Raw genomic sequence first — 25,374 nt, forward strand, 5'->3', positions numbered from 1 at the left:
CTGCAGCAGATCACAGCTCTTTAAGGCTGCAATAATCCCCAGCCTGGGATTAGTTTTGCACCTAATCACTGCAGAACAAATACGAAGTTTTATTTACAGAAGCAGAAGAAAGACAAGGCAGGGGGGAGCGTGGGGGGGAAGCCTCAAGCACGGCTGATCCCAAGATAATCAGGAGCTGGAGGGTGGGAGGTGATCACTGACCTCGGAGACCCCCCGGCTCTTATGTAAAGGCATGTCATTCCTGTGCTGGAGCCACAGCAGTCACGAGCTTCAGCCCTGTCCCAGCTTGGGCTTGGTGACCCCGCAACCTTTTGAACGGTTCAGGCCTGGACTTTGGGGATTTATGGCCCTGATTCAGCCCCTTCCTTAGGCACGTGCTCCATGGTGAACCCATGAGCTGTCAGCTGCGATGGGAGCCATGGGTTAGGGGAGGATGGAGATGCTGCAAGGGGATGCTGAGCTTTCGTGATGGGGAGGTTGGGTGCTGCAGGTGTGTTGCCCCAAAGCCAGGCTGGTCCCCAGGGATTTGTATTTGCACTGGGTTGGGGTGGCAGCTCTCCTGCTTGAGAGCCCTGTCCCACTGAGATCCCAGCCCACCTGAAAGAAGGAGCCGAGCTGCTGTTCTGAGGGTGGCAAGACATGGGTTTATTTTTCATCCATGCAAGCGAACAGCCTGGCAAGAGGCAAACTGGGGGTGGGAATGTGTTCTGTCTCTCCCCAAACTGCCCTCTGTCACTTGAAGTCTCTGTGGCTTTGCCCATGGGTTGGAGATGGCTGGTGGGTGCCCAGACTGGACCGGCTCCTAGCCCTGGGTGCAGGGGCAGCTCCGTGCCTGCCGGTGCCCAAATTTCTCTTTCCCCTGATGCATACCTTGACAAATAAATAGCTCTTTTCTGCTTTGGCTCTTGCATAGTGGAAAAAAACCTCTGACCTGATTGGAGAGAGGAGTACTGGGCCGTGGAAACCCATGGCTTCATTGGCAAATGTGCCCATGGCATAGCTGCCAGCGTGGCGAAATGCCCATGCCTGCACCCTGTCCGTGCTCCCCTGCTGATGGCTGTCTTATTTCAGTTCCATTTCTGAGCTGGATTTGAAGGCCTTTCTCCTGGTTGAGAAGAACTTGACACCCAAGAAGATGGTGGTGATTAGGAAGACGAGTGCCAGGGCGAGCAGGACCCAGGCACCTGCTGAGGCTTGATTGCTGGCCAGGGACATGCCCAGGAAATCAGTTTGGCTGGCGCTGGCTTGGGCTGGAGTGGCTGGAAAATGGAGAAATGAGGGACATGGTTGGTACCGGTGGCTCTGGGCTGGGGTGTGTTGAGTCACCAGCTCCCCCTTTGCTGGTATCTTGGATGCCCTGTCCCATTTAGACTCAGCTCCATGGGAAATCAGGGAAAAGCATCCAAACACCCTGTGGTTTTTGGAGTGGCCAAGGGGCACCAAGACAACTCCATCTCTTCCACATGCCTCATCCTGGCCCTGGTGAGGGCTGAGCTCTGCCCCATCATGGACCTGCTGTGCTTGGCTGAGCCCTGTATACCTGTGTAAGGAGTCCAGCTGTACTCAGGCCAGCCCAGGACCTCCCCGTTCTTCTTGTTCTCCTCCACCAGCCATGTCATGAGCGGCTCAAAGTAGCTCATCAGGGCATCAGCTGACATGTTGGGCTGCCCAGTAATAACCTCCATGGCTTTGGGCCACGGCTTGCTGAAACCCAGCTTCAGGGCCTCCCTGTGGCAGGAGAAAACAGCTCCAGTGGGTTCCCCATCATCCTCTCGGCCACCAGTCCCAGTGGGCTCCCCATCATCCTCTCGGCCACCAGTCCCAGTAGGTTCCCCATCGCACTCTTGGCCACCAGCCCTTCCCTTTTCCCCAGGGTTTGGGCCTCTTGCTATCAGCAGCCCTGGGTACAGTGTGTGCCCCCAGCACTGCAGGACTGCCAGCCCAGGGCACAGGGAAGGAGGTTTTGTCTGGGGCAAGGCGGGGGGGGCGGGCAGGGGTTGCATGGATTAAAGCCCTCCAGTGAATCCAGCCTGATGCAGAGCAGTTCCTGGGTGAAAGAGTTAACTTTGCAGGTGCTTTTCTTGAAGCAAGAGGTTGTTTTCCCTAAGGAACAGGGGGCGGAGGAGGAGGAGGAGGAGGAGGAGGAGGAGGAGGAAGAGGAGGCGGAGGAGGAGGAGGAGGAGAAGGAGGAGGACGGAGGGAGACTTCCACCTGCCAGGGTCCCAGCTACCATCTAGTGGCTGCTTTTGCAATCACAGCCCCAGCACCCAGCCCAAGGTGCCCCTGGCTGGGGTCCCTCCTGCCCCCACCCCAGGGCCGTGGAGCAGAGCATCCCATGCTGGGGCAGGGAGGGGATGGATGACCAGGGGCTGCGCTGCCTCCTGTCTTTAGGAGGCTGGCTTTAAGGTTTTTGGGGGCATCAATGTCTTGTCTTTGCCCTGCCCACACACCTACCCCAAGATCTTCCCAGCCTCCTTGGACTGGTAGATGTCACACTTGTGCAGGGGACCCGTGTGCTTGGCTGCCGCACAGAGCGCCTGGTGGAACTGGAACTGGATCACAAAGCTGACAAAGTACCTGGTGGGGGGTGGAGAGGGGTGAGGACATGGGAATGGACCCTACTAGTGGCTGTGCAAGAGACGATGTGGCCTCCCTCATCCCCCGGTTGTACCCTCCCGGTCTGGAGGAGCATCACTGGCTTTGGAGCTCCACCTGCATCAACTCAGTCCAATCTGCTGATGGCATTTCTCCTTTAACATGTGTTTTATGGCTGCCTGGGTGGATGAGCCCATCCTCCTCAGATAGGGAGAAATTCCCCCAAATCCAGCCTTCCTCTCCCAGGTTCTGTCACGGTCCCCAGAGCTTCCCAGCACCCTCAGGGTGGTACCACCAAGCATCCCACCAGCCATGAAACAAGGTGCCATCACTGGCATCTGAACTGGAGGTCCTGCTTCTGTGTCCAAGTGGTGTCCCTCCTGCCCCAGTCCTGCTTGCTTACCTGATGTAGGGGACGTTGGCAGGGATGTGAAACTTTGCCCCAGGGTCAAAGTCATCTTCAGACCTTGGTGCTGGTGGGCACAAGCCCTGGTACTTCATCCTGGGCCAGAGAGGGAGAGTTAGCCCAGCATGGGGAGGAGAAGCTGGGGTAAGCTGGGAGGGGACACAGCAGGGTGTCAGGACAGTGTGAGGGGTTATGTATCCCATTGTGTCCCATTGCAGCCAACTGGACCACAGGGAGAAAACACCCAGCAGGATGATGGCCAAGGCCCTTGCACCAAAGAGGGGTCTGAATTCAAGCACACCTGAGGTTCCACCACTGCTGGTTGTACTCGTCCTCCTTGATCCGCCCATCAAACACCTTCCAGCGCCACTGGTCCATGAGGTACCCGAAGGGCAGGAAGGCGATTTTGTCCAGGGCAATGCTCATCAGGTAGTTAATGTCACTTTCTGCCCAAGGTGGGAAGGTGTGAGCAAGGCAATGCTGTACCCACCTCTCCACCCTGTATGGGTCATTCTGCCCAAGAGCAGGGTGTCCTCACCAGATCCTGTCCCCTCCATGCATACAAATCCACCATGCATGTCCCTTCCACCCTGCCCAGCCCATCCTGACCCTCTGCATTTCCAGCTGCCCCCAGCAACACCCCCACCTTTGCCGTGTGGTGCTCCCCTGTCAGCTCACCTTTGTTGTCCGTGACTTTGTCCAGCAGATTGATGCTGTGCAGGTGCTTGGGGGTAGAGACGGACAAAGCCATGACATCCCCGACGGCTTCATGGAAGCCAGGGTTGGCCCCATCGCGGAACGAGATGGGCTGGTCCATGTACTGCAGGAAGTACTGGACGTGGCCCATCTCGTGGTGCACTGTGATTAGGTCGTCCATGTTCACCACGGTGCACTGCTTGATCCTGGACCGGGACATGTGGGTTGCGGGGAGAAGAGAGGGCAGTGCTGGGGTGAAAATCTCCAGGAACGATCACACCCTCTTGAGCTCTTTTTCCCTTTGGCCTCCCTTTCCACATGCCCCCACCCCGCAACTGATGCCAGGCTGGGCTGGTCCTACTCAATTGGGTTGGTCTCTCTATTTTCTCCTGCATCTCCTGCTGCCCCTGCCCATTCCCTGTCCCTGTTCACTGCCTTTTCTATTCTGCATGGCAGGGAAGGCATTGATTGCCCTCCATCCACCATGGGGCCTCCTGCTAGCAATGCCCACATCTTGGGTACCAGTGGCAATACCAGAGTGGGGCTGCCACAGCCATAGGGCAAGAGACACTGTGGTGGCATCAGGCCACGTGCCCATATTCTACCAAGTCACTGTTATCTGCCCCAGCACCACGTCAGCTAGGGCCACCACTTGCTCCCCATGGGCACCTGAAGTCCTTGCGGTTGTAGAAGTCCCAGGCTGAGGCGTGACACACCACGTCCCGCCCATCTGCCGGCTTCTCGATCATGGACTTGTCCCAGAACTCCTGCGGCATGGGGATGAGGCCCAGAGAGGTAAAGAAACGGTCCGACTCTTGAAACATCTTCTTGGGTGTCCAGCCCTGGGGAGAGAGCAGACAGAGGACCTGGTGAGGGGCAATGGGGGACGCTAGAGGTGCTGGGTTTGTGGGAAGGATGAGAGGCCAGGGACAGCCTTATTCCTCTGGGCAGGGGAGATCTTTTGGGGGCAGCTAGAGCTGGATCCAGCCCTTGGCATAGCCAGGTGGGTAGAGGATACAGATGAGGCATGGAGGTTTTTTGGCAGCACCAGAACATTTGGCAACATGAGTGGTGACAGCGGCCAAAGGGTGCTGGTCCCAAGGGGCTTGCCCAGAGCAGCCTGGAAAAGCACTGACCTGTTGTTTCATGGCCGGGGTGGCATCCACCTTGGTGGCATCTGGGTAAGGCATCACCAGGTCGAAAATATTGGACCATGACTGGGCCCACATGTTGCCTGGGAAGCACAGGAGGACAATCCATGGCAGGAGGGAGACAGGGAGAGAAGAACAAAGGCAACCAGCTACTCCCAACTCCTGCACAGGATGGATCACCCTGTCTCGTCCCTGCCCTGCCTGCACAAGGGTGATGCAAGCAGTAGCCTGTCTGTGCAGGAGACGTCAAGTCATGCTGAGTGTGTTGCCCTTCCCTGGGACAGGCTGGCCTCTGCAGACCCATCTCATGGGACCTTGGCCCTTTGGCCAGAGCTGAACAGAGACCAGCCTCAACTCTTGACATGACTTGGAGCAAACTATGCCTGGTGGGAGACGCAGCTCTGCTCGAGCAGAGCCCTTACCTAGCAGATGAGCAGGGATGGGACCCTTCAGGTTTATGTGCTCTGCACCATACTTTTTGTATAGGGCTCGGCGTATGTAGGCATGGAGGTTGAGGTACAGGGGCTGCAGCTGCAGGTACAACCTCTCCAGGTCTTCCTCGAAGGTGGGTGTCTCATACAGGGATCTCCAGAAGGCCCCATTGTCTGTGTAGCCTGTGGTAGGGCAAGAGCAGAAGCTGTCAGACACTGCCCTTCTTGGGCAAGTCTTACTGATCAGACACCCCAAGTCCCTCCATATCTATGAGACAGTGGATCTCATGGGAGTTGGTGGGACCTCCACACCCTCAAGATTTTGACCTTCAGTTGGACGATCAGCCCAATCCTCTGCTCACAGGGGGTTAAGACCATGGTGGGTCTCTAAGGGAGTGGGGCACTGACCATTGAGCACGGCTGCCTTGTTGCTCAGTTCCACATATCGCTTGTAGTTGTTCTTGATCTTCTTCCCAGAAGCATCCCGCCAGCCCTTCCAGGCAAAGAGGAGCTCATCATAGTCCCGTGAGGTGGCCATGATGTCTGTGAGGTCTGAAGAGAGAGCAATGAAGCCAAAGTGATGCTGTTGGATGGGCTGGACTGATGCAATGGTGCTAGACCCAACGTGCTGCTCAGGGGCCATCACAGAGAAGGGGGAAGGCCCCTTCATGACCTTTCTCCATGCCCATATTAAAAAAATTCCCTCCTTTCTGGGCTTGTTGCAGATGACTCACTGCACACCCTGCCAGATCTTACCAGGATCCAGTGGGTGACAGGTTTTGTTCTCTCTGCAGACCTTGGCTACACTGTACGTGGTCTCCATATCTGAGAGGAGGGTGTTATACTGCAAAGAAAATCAGATCATGTGAGCTGGTTATCCTTGCTCTTGCTCTTGGAGAATGTCACAGCCCATTGAGATGTTCTCAGGTATTTTCCTCTGGTCCCTTCCAAGGCCCCCAAATGGAGACAAAGTGGAGTTAATACAAGAGGGACTGGGGCCAACAAGCAACGTGCCAAGCAGCCAGGCCCCACTGCAGCCTGGGATAGGCAACCTTTGGGTGGGAAACCCTGGAGACAAGGACCTTGGCTTTGTGTAGAAGGTACCAAACTATCACCTCGTTCAAGGGCAGGGGGTGGCTGCCCAGTGGCATTTCCTAAAGTTTGGGAGAAGCCTGTGTCTCCACACAGGGTAGTGGCAAGGGACACCCCATCCTGCTCTGTCCCCTTGCAGCTCACCTCCTTCAGCTCATTCTCAGGCAGGGCTGCCCTCTCAATGACACTCAGCTTCTTGAGGATGCGCGTGACACTTTGGTCCTGGAAGTCGGAGGGGTCGAACTGCCTGGCCCTCATGCCGTACTCAAGGGTGTGCTTAGACATGGCCAAGTTCTTGTCCAGCTGCAAGGGCAGGAGGAGACAGAAGAGGAGTTACTTTGAGGACATCCCTGAGACACAAGCCATCCCTAGAAACACCACCTGGCATGCCATGACTGACAACCTCCCTCTGGCTGCCCTTGTGGCTACCTCATGGCACAACGAGGGTTTTCATGGAAAAGGCACCTCCTGGTTGGGAACATTACCCTTTGGCTAGGGGCAGAGGCTGCCCTGGGTTTCAGAGCTCAGCTGAAACATGCCCTGGGTACCAACTGCCTGCCTTGGCTGCTGCCTCTCCCCACACAGCCCCAGGATTGTTCCCATACCATGATCTCCTTGTTGTGGTTGGTGATGTTGGTGTTGTAGGCCCAGGATGCCTCAGTGTAGGTGTTCCACACTGCCTCGGCCGTGCTGTTGTACTCAGACAAGAATGCTTTAGCTTGTGCTTCATCTGCTATTTTGTCTAGAGGAGTAGATAAATGGGGGAAAGAGGGGGGAAGGTCAGGAGAGTCCTTCTCTTTGAAAGAGCACAACCCCATAGAGAAGCCATGGCTGAGCTTTTCCCAGAACTGCAGGTCCATTGAAGGATGCCACAACTTGGCAGCAGGTTGAGCCAAGAAATGAGGGCGGAGGGGCACTGCTGGGGTGTCCCATTGGGCACAGGATGGGATAACAGGACAAGCTGCATGCCCTAGACCCTCCCATGTGAGCAGAAAGGATGCAGCTGAAAACAGATGCCCTGTCACACCATGGCTGGTGGCATTGCTACAGTGGCAGGGCCACAGCTTCAGACAACAGTATGTCAAGGGGTTGGCTAATGGCAGTTGCTTCCTCCACAACATGGAGCTGGTTCTTTCTCCTTCCTGGCATGGAGACCTCCTCCACCCACAGCAGAGACCTTCCTCAGCACTGTCCTGCCTGAGGGTTAATGATGTCCCTCGGGACACCTCTTCCTGCCCCTCCCCAGACCCAGGATTGAGCTGCAGCCTTACCAATGCCTTCAGGGTAGCCTTCAGGGATGGGGGGACGCCAGTCAAATTCAGGCCAGCCCAGCACCTCATTTGTCTTGTTGTTCTGCTCCTGAAGCCAGTTGGTGACAGGGCTGAAGTACTCCAGGAGGGCCCCAGCGTCCATCTTATCCGTGCCAGTGAGGTTGAACAAGATTTCCTGCCACGACTTGGAAGACCCAGCTTTCAACACTTCCCTACAGAGGAGCGGGTCAGCAAAAGCCAGCATGAGGCCAGGGGATGGATGGCAGAAAAGCAGTGGTGGTGTCTCAGCATCACAAGGGCTGAAGGTGCTATTCCCGAGTGGGACGTGAAACTGGAAACTTCCTCTGAAGCCCCCATCTGTCCTGCATATGGGGACTGAGGACTCCCCATCACATACTCATGCATTTGTTAACCCCCAGGAAGTCAATAGGAACTAAATGTGCTTTAGTGACCTCTTGTCTGGGTGGGAGCTCATCACACGGACAATAGCAGTACTCTGGTGAGGACCACCCACCCTACCCCAGTGCTTCCATGTATTTCCATCCATCCATCTGCAAAGCTATTTCTCCAGCCACCTCCATAGCCACTTTTCCTTCCTTTCTTCTTTTCTTCCTTTGCACACCATCAGCTTCCACGCGCACATCTGCCCCTGGCGATTGTCCCAACCCTCCTCTGTTCCCACCTGAGTTTGGCTCCAGCCTCTTTGGACATGTAGATGTCACAGGTGTGCAGGGGACCGCTGTGGTTGGCCGCCTGGCATAGCGCCTTGTGAAACTGGAACTGGAGGATGAAGCTCACAAAGTACCTGCCAAGGAAGGCCATAAAGGTGACCACTGGGGACAAAGGGAAGCAGACAAGTCCCAGGGCATGGGGGAAGGCACCCAGCCGCACGTCAGCTTCCCACCATTTGTGGTCCCAAGCATTGGATGGTCTCTGTGTCTTGAGCAGGAGCAACGTGTCCCAGTCCCTGCCCACAGAGCTGAGCTCCCACTCCCTCTGCTCCCCAAGCCTCCGTCCCCTTGCCAGCACTTCCTCTACCTGATGTAAGGAGTGTTCCCAGGGATGTGGTACTTTGCTCCAGGGTCAAAGTTGCTTTCGTTCCTTGAAATCGGAGCACAGATACCCTGGTATTTGGTTCTGTAGACAACAGAGAACAAAAGCATGAGCATGGAAATAAGGAGTCAGAAGAATCAAGGCAGGGAATGGAAAGGAAGGCACAGTGCTGAAGAAATCTGCACAATTAGAGTGTGCTTCCAGGTATTTCCATCTGTCCATCCACCCACCCATCTGTCCATCCACCCACCCATCTATCCATTGGTCTCCAGCCATCTCCATGGCTAATTTTTCCTTTTTTCCTTCCTTTCTTCTTTCCTGCCTTCCTTTCCTTCCCCAGCTTCCACACCCCCATCCACCCTTGGTGACTATCCTCTACCTCAGATACCACCAGTCATAGTTGTAACGGTTTGGGGGCGTGCGGCCATTGAACACGTTCCAGCGCCACTGGTCGATGAGGTAGCCAAAGGGTAGGAAAGCAATCTTCTCCAAGGCCATCTTCAGCAGATAGTTGATGTTGCTCTCTGCATGAAACAGAGCCTGAACCAGGTTGGGAAGGAGTATGGCTGGACAGTACTATGGCCACTAGACTTTTTGTGGGCAAGAGAGTGAGCAGATCTGGATGAGAAATGAGGACAGCATTTCAATATGTAATTTTGGTCCCTAGAGAAGGCTGTGTAGGATACAGGAGGTTTCTCTAGATACGGCTCCTACTTGGGGCAACATCTGCCTTTTTACTGAGTGGGGACAATGGGAGCGACAAGCACAGTGTCTCCTTACTTCCAGCCTGGCTCTCAGAGTGAGAAGGTCTTTGTTGAGTGTAGTTCTAATTACCCTGGGGCCTCAGGGTGAAGGGAATTTGATCTGCAGGGCTGTCACACCACTGCAAAGGATCTTGTGGTTTAGACCCAGAGTCAACTCTAGGACAGGCACCACCATATCATGGGGAGCACAGGGGATGATGACATCTGACATCTTTCCCCATTGCCTTGAGGAAACCCAGGGAAAGAAGGTTGGCGGAGGACCCGCTGGAGACCCAGCTGAAGCTGTGGGGTCAGAGAGGGGTAGGCAGCACTGCCCTGAGGGTCTACTGGCTGCCATCACCATGGTGGCACGGCTGCCAAAGGCTGGTTAGTCGGGCAGCGATGCCTCGAGGCAGGGACCATCTGCTCCGTGGTGTTCACGCAGCATTGGCCCAGTGCTCTTGGCTGCTGCGATGGCTTCCCTGTCATGAAACGTATTTAATGACAAGGCAGGAGGATCCCAGGACCGTCCCTCCTCTGCAAAGCAGCTGCCTGCGGCAGGAGTCTGCAAATGCTTGGTTTCCTCTGCCGCCGTCTGCTTTGACGTGTCGGCTGAGAGACGTTGGGCGGGGGGAGAGACTCTTGCCAAGCCGGGCAGTGCCCTGCGGCGACAAGTCCTCCTCCACTGTGCCGGCTGGCAGGCAGACACGTCACCCACTGACTGTCCTCATGACTGCGCACGTAAGCGCTCAGTGCCTCCTCCGCAGAGCTACACCGGGAGCTCCTGAGGTGGATGTTTCTTGGCGAGGGAAGGGGAAACACTGGAAAGGTCAAAGCCGATCAAGCACAGAGATGCTGCTTTCAGGTTTGGGGCTCTGATGGAGAGGGAAGGGAACAGACAGGCTCTGGAGAGCATCCCTGCTGCCCTTGAGGGTGAAGAGGATGGATCCATGAAGGGTCCTACATGGACTCATGGAGCCAAGAAGGGGTTATGCATGGACCCATGGAGACAAGATGGATCTTACATGGACCCATGGAGACAAGAAGGATTTGTGCATGGAACCAGACATGGGTGAAAGGCACACAACCAGCCATAGGGTCTTGCCTGCTCTGGGCTGCGTTGCCAGACTGCAGCCCACCCTGGCATGTCCCAAACCCTTCCTGGTGCATGGGCAGTGCCTAAGCCCTCCAGGCCATCCAGCTCCCGAGGGCGGCTGCCATACCTGTGTCCTCAGTGGCATTGTTGAGGAGACCAATTTTCTTGAGGTGGCTGGGGGTGGAGACAGACAGGGACATGACATCGCCGATGGCCTCATGGAAGCCAGGGTTGGCCCCGCTGCGGAAGGAGACGGGCTGGTCCTTGTACTGCAGGTAGTACTGGACGTGGCCCATCTCGTGGTGCACTGTGAACAGCTGCTCCATGGTCACCGTCGTGCACTGCTTGATCCTGCCGGGTGGAAACAGAGCATCGCCTGAGCTGGGTGAGGGACCCTGGCTGCCTGTGCAGACCCTCGATGGGAAGGACCCTCCAGAGTCCCTGAGAGGGTGGCAGCACCCCATGGGGAAGGGAAAAGACCCAGTGGAGGGGAAGGCAGGGCAGCGTGGTGCCCCAAGACCTTACCCCAGCAGGTGACAGATTGGGCTGCATGGACAGGCTGGGGGTACCCAAAATGGTGACCACCAAGGGGGATGGAGGAGGGACTTACCCGCCCTGTAAGTCCTGGGCCCCTGCATGTCCCCACGCACCTGAAGTCCTTGCGGTTGTAGAAGTCCCAGGCTGAAGCGTGACACACAACCTCCCGCCCATCCGTTGGCTTCTCAAGCATGGACTTCTCCCAAAACTCAGGGGGCATCTCCAGCAGCCCCAGGGAGGTGAAGAACGCCTCTGAGACCCGGAACATGCGCATGGCATTCCAGCCCTGGTGGGCAGCAGGCAGTAGGTTACGACTGTGGAAGGGGCTGACAATGCCCTGGACATCATTGCCTCTGATGCTCTCCCAGCACCATGGGGATGAGGTGGTCCCCTCTAAGGGACCAGGGTCCTGCCCCTCTCACTCTGATGGGGACCCCTGGCACCAGAAATGGGGTGAGCATTCCTAAGAACCACTGAACAGTGGTGCTGACACCCAGCGTGGACAGAATAGGGGAGCAGGGCTGATGCCCCAGGAAGGCTTGGAGCTGTGTGATGGTGTGGACACAGCCCCCAACCCGGGAACTGGCACCAGTCCCACCACACTGTCCTTCCTCTTTGCCCACCCACTGCCTCTTTGGTCATTGTCAGAGGGGGAGTGGGGTCATTACTTTATCCCTTCCCCTCCCAGACATGGCTTTTCTGCTGTCCCCTATGAGGTATGAGAAACCACTCATGTGGGGTCAATGTTATGTGCAAGCCCTGGCCAGCACCCCCTGTTTTTGTCCCCCTGGTGCCACCAGTGAGTCCCTCAGTCCATTACCTGCTGCACCATGGTGCTCGTGACGTCAAGGTTGGGCTTCCCAGGGTAGGGGACCATCAGGTCATAGATGTTGTTCCACTGCTGAGCCCACATGTTGCCTGAGGAGAGAAAACAGCTGGAGCGGACCTGGTGGTAGGTCGGGAGGAAAAGAAACACAGTGACAACTGGGACCTCCCTGTCCCACTATGGCCCTGCGTGTGCCCCTCTGTCCTCACCAGCACCCATGGGCACAGGCTGGGAGGGTCCCTCCTCTTACCGAGGAGGTGAGCGGGGATGGGACCCTTCAGGTTGATGTATTTGGGGCCGTAGTAGTCATAGAGCTTCCTCCGGACGAAGGCGTGCAGGTTGAGGTAGAGTGGCTCCAGCTGGTTGTAGAGATGCTCCAGGTCATCCTCGAAGGAGACTGAGTCGTACCAGGAGCGCCAGTAGCTTCCCGTGTCCTCAAATCCTGCCAGGGAGGCAGTGATGACGCCCGGCACTGGCCCCCGCTGGCTTCTTCCCGACCCAGCCCCAAGAGCTGGGACCCGGGGACAGCAGTAGGGTTTTTGCCCCTTCTCCAAAGTGTTGGCACCGGGGAAATGGAAGTTGGATGCCCAGCTGCATGCGGGATGGGGAGAGCAGCAGGGCATCCCATTGCCCCAGTTCCCACCCCTGATCCCTGACCACCCCCTGCATCCCCCCATCCCGCTCATACCATCCATCCGATAGGCCTCGTTGCTCAGCTTCACGAACTCCTCGTACTTGGCACGCAGCGGGTTGCCTGCGGCATTATGCCACCCCTCCCAGGCATAGAGCAGCTTCTTGTAGCTGCGGGAGGTGGCCATGATGTCCGAGATGTCTGGGACAGAGGGGACAAGTAGTACATGAGAGAGGGGCAGGAGGAGGTCACATCCCACCACAGCTCTGCAGAGGTGCCACCACCATTGTGCCAGACCCAGGACAACCCTGATGAACATGGATGGGACCTGCCAACCCCAGCCTCCTGGGGATGTGGGGACCAGGACAAACTCATGGCCATAGGGTGCTCAGCACCCTGCAGGCGTGGAGGGACAAGGACTATACCTGGCTCCAGCTCCCAGCAGGTACTGTTGGTCAGGCACACCTTGGCCGTGGAGTAGATTTTGTCCATGTTGCTCAGGATGGTGTTGTACTGCGGGGAAGGAGAAGACACTGGGGCTGGAAGGGGATGGGAATGGCCCTTCAGGAGGGATCTACAGAATTCCCAGCTCCGGAGCATGTGTGTGTGTGTGTTTGGATGGATATGGAGGAACATCGGTGTGTTTACCCAGCACGTTTTTGGTGAGATAAGCATGTTATCACCCAGAGTTTTACACTCTTTGCATGGTGGGAGCAGGGAGGCTCTTTGGGATAGACAACCCCTGCACAGCTGCTCGCCAAACCCCCCTCAAATGTGGCGTGAGGGCTCACGGTGTCCCGGAGCGGGACTATTTATAAAACTCTTTGTCAGCAGGGCTGCGGCACGGCCTGTTTATCTAAGCGGGTAAAACAAAACAAAACGAAAAAAACCCCATAAGAAAAGCAGGAGGAGGAGGGGGATTTATTTCTGTGAACTTCAACAACAGCAAACAATAGCAACAGGAGGTTTCCTGGAACCTGCCTGGGGAGTCCATTCCCAGGGAAGGAAATTCCTCCTCTCTGTCCCTCTCTGCTCCCATTTCTCTGCTCTGGCTTGGGAAGAGGAGATGGAGATAGGGGACGGTGGTGGCTGTGGGATGGAGCTGCCTGGGGACAGGGGAGAAATGACTGATGTGCAGGGAGGAGACGTGGTGATGTCTGTTATCTGGGAGAGGGCAGGGATGGGTTTCCTGGAAGGAACCAGGGCTAGCACTTCTCTGGAAAGGGTTGTATCGCTGGGCTTTGCCAGGGTTTTGGTGGGGAGGGCTGTCAGGGAGCCATGGGCCAGGATGGAGGGGATGGGAGTGCCAGCGTCCCCGTGCTCATGCGGAGGCAACTGGCTGCCAGTGTCAGCCTGGGCTGGGCAATATTTTCATGCGTGGATATTGAAATCATGTCGCGTTTAGGTAAACTACCCTGAAAGCTCAGGACCATGATGGGAAATGCTCAGGATGTCCTGAAGTCCCCAGCACGGAACTGTGTCACCAAGGCACAGCATTTCTGGGCTCGCAGGGAGGGGTCAGGAGCCAGGTGGCTCAGGAGCCCTCCTTTTCAGTATCCCTGAGGAACCTCGGGGTGGGGGGGTCGAGCCAGCTGGCCCCCGGCCATGGACACAGCCTGGCTGGTCTCCAGGTGACGCCCAGGACTGCTCTGTGTAAGCAGGAAATCTCCAGTTACCACTGGGATAGCTCTGAGACGAGGTTAGGGCTGGATAACGGGGCAAGCAGGCACCCCACGTTCCCCAGAGATAGCACGCCATCTCCACCCTCCATCATCGTCTTCCCTGTGCAGAGGCCAGAGAGACCATCCAAAATGCAAGGGAGAGGCAATGGGCCAGCAACAAAGTCTGGGGGCTTGGGAAACATCCCTTTAAGGGGGTTCACAGCACCCCAGCAATGCCCAGGGCTTCGCTGGCACCTCACCTACCTTCTCTCTCCTCTCCAGGGGTAGGTTGGAGGGTCCCAGGGTCTGGATGGAGCCAATGATTTTCCTCAGCTGCGGGTCACTGAAATTGCTCCAGATGCTGCCGTAGAGCTCCTTGGCTTTCTTCCCCCACAGCTCCATGAAGTTTTGCTCCTCCAGCGATGCCTGGACCTGCATGTCAAGAGGGGACATGGAGACTCAGGACCAGCCCTGGGACATGCCACCACCCAGGCGACAGTTTGGGGGGGCTGGATTCAGACCCACGAGGGTTTGTGGGAGCCAGAGGGGATGGGACACGAGGTGGCAAGCAGGGCTGTCCCCGGTCCGTGACATTCATAGATAGAGACATCAGCTTCCAGTCGACATGTCAATGTCTGCAGCCCCCGCTCGCCTGCAGCGCTCCTGGCGAGCACCCGCCAAGGTGGCCTTTGCCGATGTTTTTGGAGGTGGCTCTGGGGTGTCGTGGCCTGGATGGGGTGGGGATGCTGGGACAGGGGTGTCCACGCCGTGTGGGCAGGGTGTCCAGGTGCTCCTGTGCTGGCTCTGGCAGCTGCCAGACTCCAGTTTCAGAAGGAGGTTTGAAGCCTGGCTTCATTTTATTTCTATTCCTGCTGTTTCTCACCTTTGCAGACGCCCAAAGGAAAGCTACAAAGATGCCACGTTCACTTTTCACCTTCCTATACCTCCTTGCTAGGTCTATACATTTCTCCTTTGGCTGTCTGCAGCCCATGCCCTAGAAGTGCCACATCTGGGTTTCACCTTGCAGAGGGGCACCCATTTGCACCGAGACCCTGGTTTTGGGTCTCTCCCTGTTACCCATCTCCTGCCAGCCCTGACGTCCCTTCCCAGGGCCGTGGGATGGCCGGGAGCTGCCTGCACTGTGGGGGGTTATTTAGGCAGCTGGAGCTGTGGCCAGCGGCCACGATTTTGGGATGGGGTGTATTGTGGGCAGTCGCATCCCAGCCTGGCCAGTGTCAGCTGTATTTTTGGGAAACATTGACCTTTCAAGAGTGTCCCGGCTTGGGCGATGCACAGGATGGAGTGAGAAGGTGCAGAGCGCCTGTTTGCTGTCTGGGTGCTGTCCCACCATGATTTATGGAGCTCATTAGTTGTTATTCCTGGCATTTTTAGCCTGGCTTCAACAAGCCTGGCTTGTTTTATTTTAATCTTCACGTTCCCTCGGCTGGCACTAGGGAGGGAAGGGAGTTACGGTGCGGCAGGTTTAGCAGCTGCCCGGGGCAGGCACCCATATGGCCAGGTGACCCAGGGGCAGGGATGCTGAAAGTGCTGGGTGCCGCTGGCTGTCCACCGCTGGGCACCCACCACCTCCCTCGGACATCCCAGCACCCAAAGCATCACGCTGGGTACCAGCTGGCCCTGATCCTCCCACCAGCCCCACAGACACCCTGCACTGGAGCAAGATGCTCTTGCATCACCCCACTAAACGGGGGATATCTTTACCGGCTGGGGAGCCGGGGGAGCTGTAGGAAGCAGAGTCCAGCTGTGTTTCATCTTCTCCTTGAACAGGCGCCTGTGTTTGGTCAGGCAAATCGTACCCTAAACTCTCCTGACAGCTCCGGCGGAGCGAGCCGAGGCTGGCGGCACTGCCCAAGACCCCCACGCCACAGCCGTACCCACCAGCCCTGGCCCTTTGCCCCCACAGCTGGGAGCTCTTTCGGTGGGGGGTGCCCCTCTGGGGGGGCTAAGAGGCCCCTGGCTGCCCACAGCCCCCAAGTCTCCCTCCCAAAACCCCCTACGCCAGTCCCTCCCTGCTCCTGGTTGCACAGTGAAGATTCAACAGCACAGGATGTGGCCCAGGGTGCTGGGGCTGCTCTGCCCTGGGCACCCAGAGAAGTCCTGCACCCATGAGAAGCCCCCAAACCCCAAACACCATCTCCATCCTCTTGCCCAGCGCTCCAGCTTGCAGGAGATGGTACATATCCCTCTCCGGCAGCCAGGCTCCCTGTCTGTCATTCCAGCATCCCTCTGTCTGTCATTCCAGCATCCCTCTGTCTGTCCCTGCATGGCTGGGGGCTGCTGCTTCATCGTAGGTCCTGGAGGAACCTGCACCATGGTGGCCCGGCTCGGGTGTTATAGATGTGTCTGGGGTTTTCCTGGTCCAGGGGATCTCCTAAATTCAGCCTTTTGGGTTGTGCCGGCCAGCTGTTAACCCATGAGGAGTCAGTGCGTCCCCGTCCCGCCGCACACCTCCCTGCTGCCCCATCGGTGGGCTGATCTCAGGGGCAGGATCCCCTCCTCATCCTGGGCTGGCTCGGGAGCTTTGACATCGCAGAGAGCACCTGGTCGTGATCCTCGGGCATTTATTAACACAGGAAAGGGTGAAGGCTGGCCTGGAAATGCTTCCTGAGAAAAGTCCATGAAAGGTGCTTTCCTGGCCCTAACCTTGGACTCAGCGTGGCTGGGATGTTCCTGCACTGCCCTAAAGTCCCCAGCCCCACTGAAATACCTGCAGCAGACACCGGATGCCTAACCAGACATGGCGTCAGCTCACCAAAAAAAAAAAAGGCTGAAGTGGTATTTGGGCGCTCTCGGGTCTCCTGCCATATTGGCAGCTACCAGACCTGGCCACGACCTTGCCCCTACGCAGAAAGACACGTTTCCTTCCTACTGCGGGACATGCTGTGCTCCCCCCAATCCCTGGGGGATCCGGAGGGGTTTGGGGCTGTATGGCAGCCTTTGAGGTGCGGGGTTGATGTTGGGGTCCCTGAACTGGGGCTGTGCCCCTGGTACTGGGGCAGCCAGCAGCTCCCCGGGCACCGCAAGAACTGGGAAAACCTCTGCAGCCTGTCCAGGCACCGTGATTCCCTGGCCCACGCCGGGCAGGGGCCGTACTGCAGCTCACCCAACCGAGAGCAGCTCCTGGGCTGCTCAAACTCCCTGCCCCGCTAAATCCAGCCCAAACACACGCTAATCCCAGGCAAAACATGCAAATGCCTGTGGGATGCACACAGCATTGCTCCCTGCTGGAACTCTGCCGGCACGTAGCTGGGCTGATAGCTAATTCCCCGTAGCCTGGAGTGCTTTCCCGAAGCTGGCTTCATCCCCTGGGCTGGGGACACAGGGATGAAAGGGTGGCAGCCTCTGTCCTGATGCCACCCCGTCGCTTGTGCGCACTTTGGGCTCCCGGCGTCCGCCCCAAACAAAAAGCCCACGGCACCGGGACTTGGCAGGGCTCTGGCATAGCACAGCACCGGGATGTGGTGGCACTGGGCAGGGACAAGGACACTTGACACCTGACCCCAGTCTGGGAAGGTGGGAAAGGAAAATAGAAGGTGCTTGAAGGAGGCGACCAGCTCTAAAAATAACCTGGGGTCTGTCCCAGGACCGGGGCTGTCACTCCGGTGCAGAAGCTCTCCGAGGACCAATTTGGGGCAAAACCCTGCGGTTCCCGGACTACGAGTCCCAGCCCTGGTTTGCCATCCTGAGGTGCCCAGAAAGGATCCCGCAGGGAGGAAGGGGACCATGCCAAGTGTCCCCACCGTGCCCCAGCCCCCTCCCCGCCCCCAGTAACCCTGGTGTTGGGGACACCCCCGCAGTGACATCACCCCCCCGTCCCGCCACCCACCTGCAGAGCAGCGTTTTCTTCCGTCAGGTTGGTGTAATAATCCCAGCTGGCCGAAACGCTCTTGAAGAGGACGAGCTCAGCCGAGCTGTTGTAGCCACTGGCGAAGAGGATGGCCCCTTCCTCCGTGGGTTCATACTGGAGGGGCTCGAGGCCGGGCTGAAGGGCACCCACCAGGCTCAGCCCCAGCAGCAGCCCCAGCACCGGGGGCATCGCGGCAGGAGCGGTGCACGGAGTGGGGGGGCCCCGTTCGGTGCCTTGCGAGATAGCTTTGCCTCCGCTGCCGGCTGCTTATAAGCCAGCAGCCTTCGCGCAAACCCTGCCCACCGAGCCTGCCTCCCCTCGTAGATAAGACCGGAGCATTTTGCTCTCCCTTCGGCAGCTCCCGGGCTTGCGGGAAGGAGCGGGGAAGCGAGCGCTGCCTTGGGGTGCAAAGTCCCTTTGGCGTTTGGCCATGCTGGGAGGGGGCTGGGGAAGGAGATGGAGGAGAATTGAGGGAAAGGTGGAAAAAAAAGAGAAAGGAGGAGAAAGGCTGGGGTGGAGGTGGGAGGCAGTTCTGCAGGGTCCCGGTCCCCTGCCGGCTCGGTGCAGGGGGATACAGCTCAACCGGACCACGGTGCTTGGCAGGACATCCCCTCCCCACGCCGGCATCACGCGGTGAACGCCCCTCGGCAGCGCCCCAGCCACCCGCCGCGGGACACGAGGGTGAGCGCAGAAGGGAAAGCGTTTGCTTGGGGGGCAGCCAAGGTCCATCTCCTGCTGCTTCTTGCCAAAGTGAACCCCCTCGCCAGCGTAACCTCGTTTTTTCAGAGAAACGGAGTATTTCTGCTGCTGGTGAAGGAAATCGCATCCCATCACACCAAATGTTTTGGACTTGGAGGATTTAGGCTTGATGACAAATGAGTAACAAAAAGTTCCTTCAGAATGAAAACCAGACCCATGTCGGTGAGCTTGATAGCTCCTCTCTTTTTTTTTTTTCCTTTTTAATTAACTAAATCCCTTTCCCCCAAGGCTTGGCTCCAGCTCTGGGAGCCATTCCCAGGCTGAGCTTAGGCCCTGGCTTGGTTGAGCCCATCACCCCTCGTCAGGGCCACCACCCCATGGGGACACAAGAGACACCTGCCACAGAGGGGACAGCTTTTTGGGAGGGGGCAGAGGGAAACCCCTTGACTTGTTGGCCCTGCTGGGTGCTGCAGAACAGCTGAGCACAGCCACAGCCCCTGGGCGTGAGCCCACAGGGTGACCCCATGGGGACAGTGTGGTCCCTTGATAAGGGACGGGTCCTCCTGCCAGAGCTGGAGACCCTACAGGGTGTGCAGAGCCATTCCCCCCCCCCAAAAAACCAAAAAAGCCTTTAGGAGCCTGCAACCCTCTGATATCTCTTAGACCTCCCTCCACAAATCACAGCTTCCCACTCTGCCCCCCCCAACCTGCACTGGCAGATGTGGGCACCCCAAAATCCTTCATCCCCCTGACCCCAAGCCTGTATGAGCATGCAAACAGCACCGGCACCGCCAGTGAGCCCGGGCATCACGGAGCCGGTGGCAAAGCCAGCGTCTGCCTGCAACCCCCCTTGCTGACCTCTTTCCCCACCGCCCACAGGTCTCCAGAAACTCCAGTTTACTGGGAAGTTGGAAAAAAATGGTTGGTTTGGCTCCAGTTTGGCTGGTGACCAAGCACTGATGAATGGATATTTCCTGCGCCCCGCCAGCCTCTGTTCCCAGCTGTGCCGGGGAGGGGTTTTCCCGGTTTTGGGGCATTGCGGAGCAGCCTCTGACACTGGTGGGGCCCTCGGGTGAGCGGCACAGCCAAAACGGGCTCTGCAATCTCAGCATCGTGCTGGTATCCAGAAATCCCAGTGAGGGAGGCCTTTTCCAAGGTTGGTGTTTCCAATGGGTGACCCCGCAGGGGAAGGGCAGCTCTCCATCATTTTGCTCATGAGCATCTTCCAAGGCTGGTGCAAGAGGGGCTGGTGCTGCTGCGGGACTTTGTGTTGGGCAAGAGGTTCTCTCAATGGCTGCATCTCCAAGGATGCCCGTGGCTCTGTGGCATCCCATCCTATAAAGCTCCAGCTGGGATTAGGTAGAAAAAAACATCCTACATGAGAGAGGGTGCTGGCAAATGAAGTGGCTGTTGGCCCAGGAAGGCAGGCGAGATGCCTGCAAGGTTGAAGATGTCCGTTGGCGCCTCTGTGCTGCCCCAAATCCATGCTGTGCCCTAGGGGATGTGCTCAGAGACACCCGTGGGACACCCTGCAGAGCAGGGGGACCAGTCACCACTGTCCCACCCCTCTCAGGGGTGCCGGAGCGGGTGATGGACACCCACCTGCTCCCAACATGCCGGGTACCCAGGGCTTGCCAGCGCCACAGACCAGAGGGACGGGAGGTATCGAAGGATGTGGAAAAAATGCGTTGCCACGGAAACGGATGCTGAACCGCTCTCAGGGACGGGGGCTCGGGGGACGCTGGGCGAGATGTGGTGTCCCCGGCGGCTGCCCTGGGCCGGGAGGATGCTTCCCCATCGGTTTGCATCGCCATCACTAGCTGCATGGAGACGTTGTCCTCCCCCTCCCCGGAGCGCGTGTGCGCGGACACGTGTGCAATGGCCAGACCGTCCCTGCAGCGCGTTGGGGGGGCGCGACCGTGGCGGTACCTCACTTGCGAAGGAGCATGACTTGCCCTCAGCATTTTGGATAAGCTCCTTGGCTTGCCAGACCTGCAAAAAAAATTCTCCCTGTCTGCAGCTGGGGCACCCACTGGTGCAGCCCCCCAGAGTCCCCAAAATAAGGAAATAAGGAGTTTGACAGCAAATATTGCTTAGGGGAGCTCTAAAGTATCAGCCGTGATAGCAGTGTGATGGGAGAGGGCGAGCAGGGGTGGTTGTGTGAAGGAGCGGATATTTACGGATGGCCCTGGTGCTGGCTGGGAAGATTTGGTAATTTTTTGGCCTATATCCCAGCCCTATGGCCTCTGGCTGGGGATGCTCAAGCCCATTTTCCCCTTCTTTTAATATAAATAACATTTTTGGCTTCCCCACCCCATTTCTCAAAGCATTCAAGGGTGCTTCAAAAATCCTGTCTGTTCCATCTATCTGTTTGAGCAACCAAGGAGCTTCTGGAGGGGAGAGAAAGGATTCCCTCTTGATTTAAAGCTCAAAAAGAGCTTTTTTTTATCAGGTGTGCAGGCTTGTGTGTTACTTTTCCTGATGACTGTGGTTTTGTGGGCACAACGGCTGCTGCACCGGTTGGTACACATCACTGTGTGGAGAATTTTTTTTCCTCCCTCTCCGGACCCAGAGTTTAAAGGCTCCTGCTTTATTTACTGACGAATTCAATCTATTATCATAGTGTATAATTCGCTAAGCTGCTTTCCTAGATGCAGTGACGCTGCCGTGAGGGAGAAGAGAAAAACCATCTCTCCGGTCCAAAATTTTTCATCTAAACAAACAGCTTTTTTCTGATCCTTAAAAAAAAAAAAAAGAAATACCCCAAGGAACTGTTTTTTGCCATTTATTTCAGCCCTGTGATTGCTAAAATAATTATGAACCATTAGAGTAAGTGCTGTGGCCAGTGCAGCCCCCTCATGTCACCTGGGCTTGGGGACTGGGATGGGCAAGAGGGAGCCAGGAGTCCTCGCTCCCGGGTCCTGTTGTCTGACCGTGAAATATCTCTGCTGAGGGTTTTTGGCAACATCACAGGGCTGTTTCCAGCTTTTCCCTGGATAAAAGATGTATTTAAAGCCTGGCGCGTTCCCTGAGCATGGGGATGGGGTGCAATGGACCGCAGGGAGCTCAGCCCCAGCCCCGGAGCAGTGATTGCTGCTTTATTACCGCAAGTGCACACTCAGCTCTTGCCGGAGGCTGAAGGCAGCAGAAATGCTCCTTATCGGCACGGTTTCCACCCTGCCCCACAAAAAAAAGCTACCCAGCATGTGCCTGCCCTAGGACAAGGGTTTATGGCCCGGGGGAGGTTGGTCCTCGTGCGGACGTGGGGGACACACGTGAGCCGGGCTGGGTGCATGGGACTGTGTGTTTCCCCCCAGCTTCAGCGCTGGGTGGCTCGGTAGGGCTGGAGCTGGATGGAAAGGGGATGGAGATGTGGTTTCCAGTGTAGGATCAATTCAGGCTCCATCCCCCGGGTTGGGACCAGCACCAGCAGCCCGAGGGTGCGCTATGATATTGCAAGGCCCTGAAAATGCAGCGTGCTGAAGGCAGCCGTTGGCTCCGGGCCCCTAAATGATGTGCACGCTTTGGGAGGGGCATAAATAAATGCAAGAGCCTGATAGTCAGCCCCTGGGGAGCCCCCAGGAGATGTGCCCAGTGCCAGGCACGTGGCCAGGAGCATCACAGGGCAAGAAGTAAAAGCCTGGCCAGAAAGCATCCCTCCTCCTTCATCCCTCCTCCTTCATCCCTCCTCCTTCATCTCTCAGCCTTCATCCCTCTGTCCCCCCCTTCCTCACCAGCCAGCCAGAGCTGGGCACCGATACGGGGTGAGCGAAGAGGCCAACGTGTTCCCTCCACACCCATCAGCCCAATAAAACATGGCAAAGTCCATTATTTCCCTTTTTATTTTCTTCCCCTTCTTTAATAACCGAAAACAATCCCAGCCTGAGGCGAGTGAGCGTGACTGCTCCGGGAGCATTAATCATCTGCTGTGAGCCCGGTGTGGGTTATCGCGGCTGTTTATCCAAGCTGCTATTAAAAAATCGCCATAAACACGCCTTCAGCCTCTTCTGAAAGAGATTAAGTGTTTGCACTGGCTGCACTGATCGTATCGCCTGCCCGGCTCAGCAAAGTTGTGTTCCCAGGGAGGAGGAGGACAGGTCAGCTTAATTGCTGCCAGGAGGAGATCCGGGTTTCCAGGAGGGCTTTGTCCCAGCTGGGAATCACCCATTTTTCAGCCTTCACAGGATCCCAAGGAATTGGGGACCAACCCCCCGATGGGACCCAGCAGGACAATTTGTACTTAATCCTGAGCTACCCCACAGCCACTCCCTTGGCAGCCACAGAGCCTTCCAACATGACCTTTTTTTTTTCTTTCCCTCTTATAGTTAGTGAAAAACTGTTAATTTTGCCCCAGGTTTGGGGTTTCACAGCGAACTGCAGCAGCTGGGGTTGTTTCAGGCAGCAGCTCAGTTCCTCCGAGGCAGCTGGGCTCTTGAATCGCAATCCTCCGGGGAGGCATCTTGCAAATTAGCATTTCTTAGCAATAAAAACTTGATTTAGGAAGGAAAAAAAAAAAACCCAACCCAAAAGAGGTTAGATCAGCAAAATGGTAATTTGATAATCTCTGGCAGAGGGAGGGGAAGCCGCCCACACCAGTGTGGGGGTGAGCAGCCAGGAAAGGGCAGAAACTGCTGGTTTTACCGTGAATTATCAGTTGATGATGTTCCTATCGCTCCGCGGATGCTTGGCAGCCCAGGGAAAATCCGGAGTGGGTGCCGGGCTTGGCCGATAGCTGGGGAGCCGGTGCAGCATCCACTGAGCCGCTTCAACTCACTGATCTGCAGGAAGCTGTGGCAGCCCTGAGCATCCCTGAGCATCCCCAAACATCCCCAAACATCCCCAAACCCCGCGGGTCCGTGCCAGCACTGGCTCCGCTACCTGACCAGCACGTCACCGTGCCAGCAGTGCAGGGAGGATTTCATTATTGCCAGCTCAGGGAAAGCTCAGGGAGATTTAATAAAGCCATTATGCCCCCAGCAATGTAATTAAAGAGCTAGTTACAAATGGCCCACTGTTCCCCAGTAAGAGGAGGGTGCTGGCTAGTGTTGAAGGGGCTCGTTTGTCCCCAGACCAGCTGCCACTGAGTCCCCTTGCACGTGGCCGTGGGGGACAGGGACCCCTCAGCAAACGCTGCCATGTGCCACCCTTGGGTTTGTCCCTGCTGCGTGGATGGGACAAGCAACCACGTCCCATTTAATCATGTAGGCCTGAGAGCTCCTACGTCTTTTTGGCTGCTGAAAGTCGAGATAGTTCAGCTGGATGTGGCTGCAAACATCTATAAAGCTGTTTTGTATTGTATTACAGCAGTGCTGTTCTCAGCACAGGGTGAAGCTTTTTGTCTTGCCAAGTATCGTAAAAGATGAACCCCCAAATCTCATCCCCTTGGAGGCTTTTCCAAGGGTCTCAGCTGGACCACGGTGGAGGAAATCCTCCTTCCACTCTGCCCAGACACCCGGCCGGCCCTTTCCAGCGGGGCCACAGCCTCCGTGGCTCAAGGTTTGCAGTTTATGGTGACTTTTATGACTTAGCTGATTAATTCTGGTAAACCATTTCCCAAGAATCGCCACAGCGATAAAGCTGGACCGCAGGCTGGGAGGCGGCAGCGGCTCCTACGGCAGCGCCGTACGCGGCCTCCCGCTGCGGCAGGGTTGTTCCCCGTGGACGAAGGCTCGGGGTGGTGGCCCTGGGACTCTGCCCTGGGCTGCAGCGGGATTTGGACTTTGCTCTTGGTGTGAGAGGTCTCCATCAGGTCCTGGGAATGCACCGGGATTTCAGCTCTGCTGAATCACGCCGTGGGGGGGGGGTTGTCCAGCTTTTGGGGTTTGTGCCCCACGGCACATGTCCCCGACGGGGGGGAGGAGAGGTGATGGGGATGTTGGGGGGAACCTCAGTGGGGTCTTTGGGGTGCTGAGGAGGGGCAGGTGAGAGCAGCCCTGCAGGCCCAAGGGGAAGGGCTGGGGGGGGGACAACCCTGTGCCCTGGTGGAGGTGGTTACACTTGATCTTCTGCACCAGGGAAGAGCCGGATTCCATCAGCCACTCCAGATCCCAGGGTCCACGGGCTCCCATGGGTGGTCCAAGGCTGAGGGTGCTCCAGATCCCCCCCCCCAGCCGCTCCAGGTGTGAGGGTGCGCTGGCTCCCGTGGGTGATCTGGCTCTGGGCATTGCTCCGGATCCCTTTGGGGAATCCAGGCTTAAGGATGCTGCCGATCCCCACCCGGTCCCTACCTGGTCACTCTGCATCCCACGGGTGATCCCGGGCTGAGGATGCTCCAGGTCCCTCCCCAGCGCGCTGCGCACCGCGGGCTCCTGGTGACACCTAGTGGCATCGTGTGACACAAACACCCAGACAGACACCCAGACAGACACCGACAGACACCCAGGCATGGGGGGGGGGGGCGATCCGGGGGTGCTTCTCACCCTGGTGCCCAGCGCTGCATCCCCCGGGGGATGATGCCCACAGCCCGGCCAGGAGGAGCAGGGCGGGGGGGGACCCCCCCATCATCTCCCCCCATCATCTCCCCCCATCATCTCCCTCCTCCGGGTTTTTCTCCCTCAGGGCCATCCCATGGGGGAAGTGCAGGATGCGGCCGATGGTGCTGGAGGGGTTCGCGGGGGT

At 57.3% G+C, this 25,374-nt stretch overlaps 1 protein-coding gene across 1 annotated transcript; it reads right to left on the bottom strand.

Annotated features, from left to right (window-relative positions):
- Positions 1-65: 65 nt before the first annotated feature.
- Positions 66-18,400, bottom strand: ACE (angiotensin I converting enzyme). The gene is made up of 25 exons (XM_069786683.1): positions 18,037-18,400; positions 14,454-14,621; positions 12,954-13,041; positions 12,586-12,729; positions 12,148-12,339; positions 11,892-11,989; positions 11,185-11,357; positions 10,662-10,885; positions 9,075-9,219; positions 8,681-8,779; positions 8,325-8,447; positions 7,643-7,854; positions 6,977-7,113; positions 6,516-6,674; positions 6,036-6,123; positions 5,688-5,831; positions 5,271-5,462; positions 4,834-4,931; positions 4,367-4,539; positions 3,680-3,903; positions 3,303-3,447; positions 2,999-3,097; positions 2,455-2,577; positions 1,541-1,728; positions 66-1,259 (listed from the first exon to the last, which is right to left on the bottom strand). The coding sequence occupies exons 1-25, from the start codon at positions 18,244-18,246 to the stop codon at positions 1,063-1,065; spliced, it is 3,843 nt and encodes a 1,280-aa protein (XP_069642784.1). The 5' UTR covers positions 18,247-18,400; the 3' UTR covers positions 66-1,062.
- Positions 18,401-25,374: the final 6,974 nt, after the last annotated feature.

Source organism: Haliaeetus albicilla, chromosome 7 (assembly GCF_947461875.1).
Source record: "Haliaeetus albicilla chromosome 7, bHalAlb1.1, whole genome shotgun sequence".
In the NCBI taxonomy this organism is placed as follows: domain Eukaryota; kingdom Metazoa; phylum Chordata; class Aves; order Accipitriformes; family Accipitridae; genus Haliaeetus; species Haliaeetus albicilla.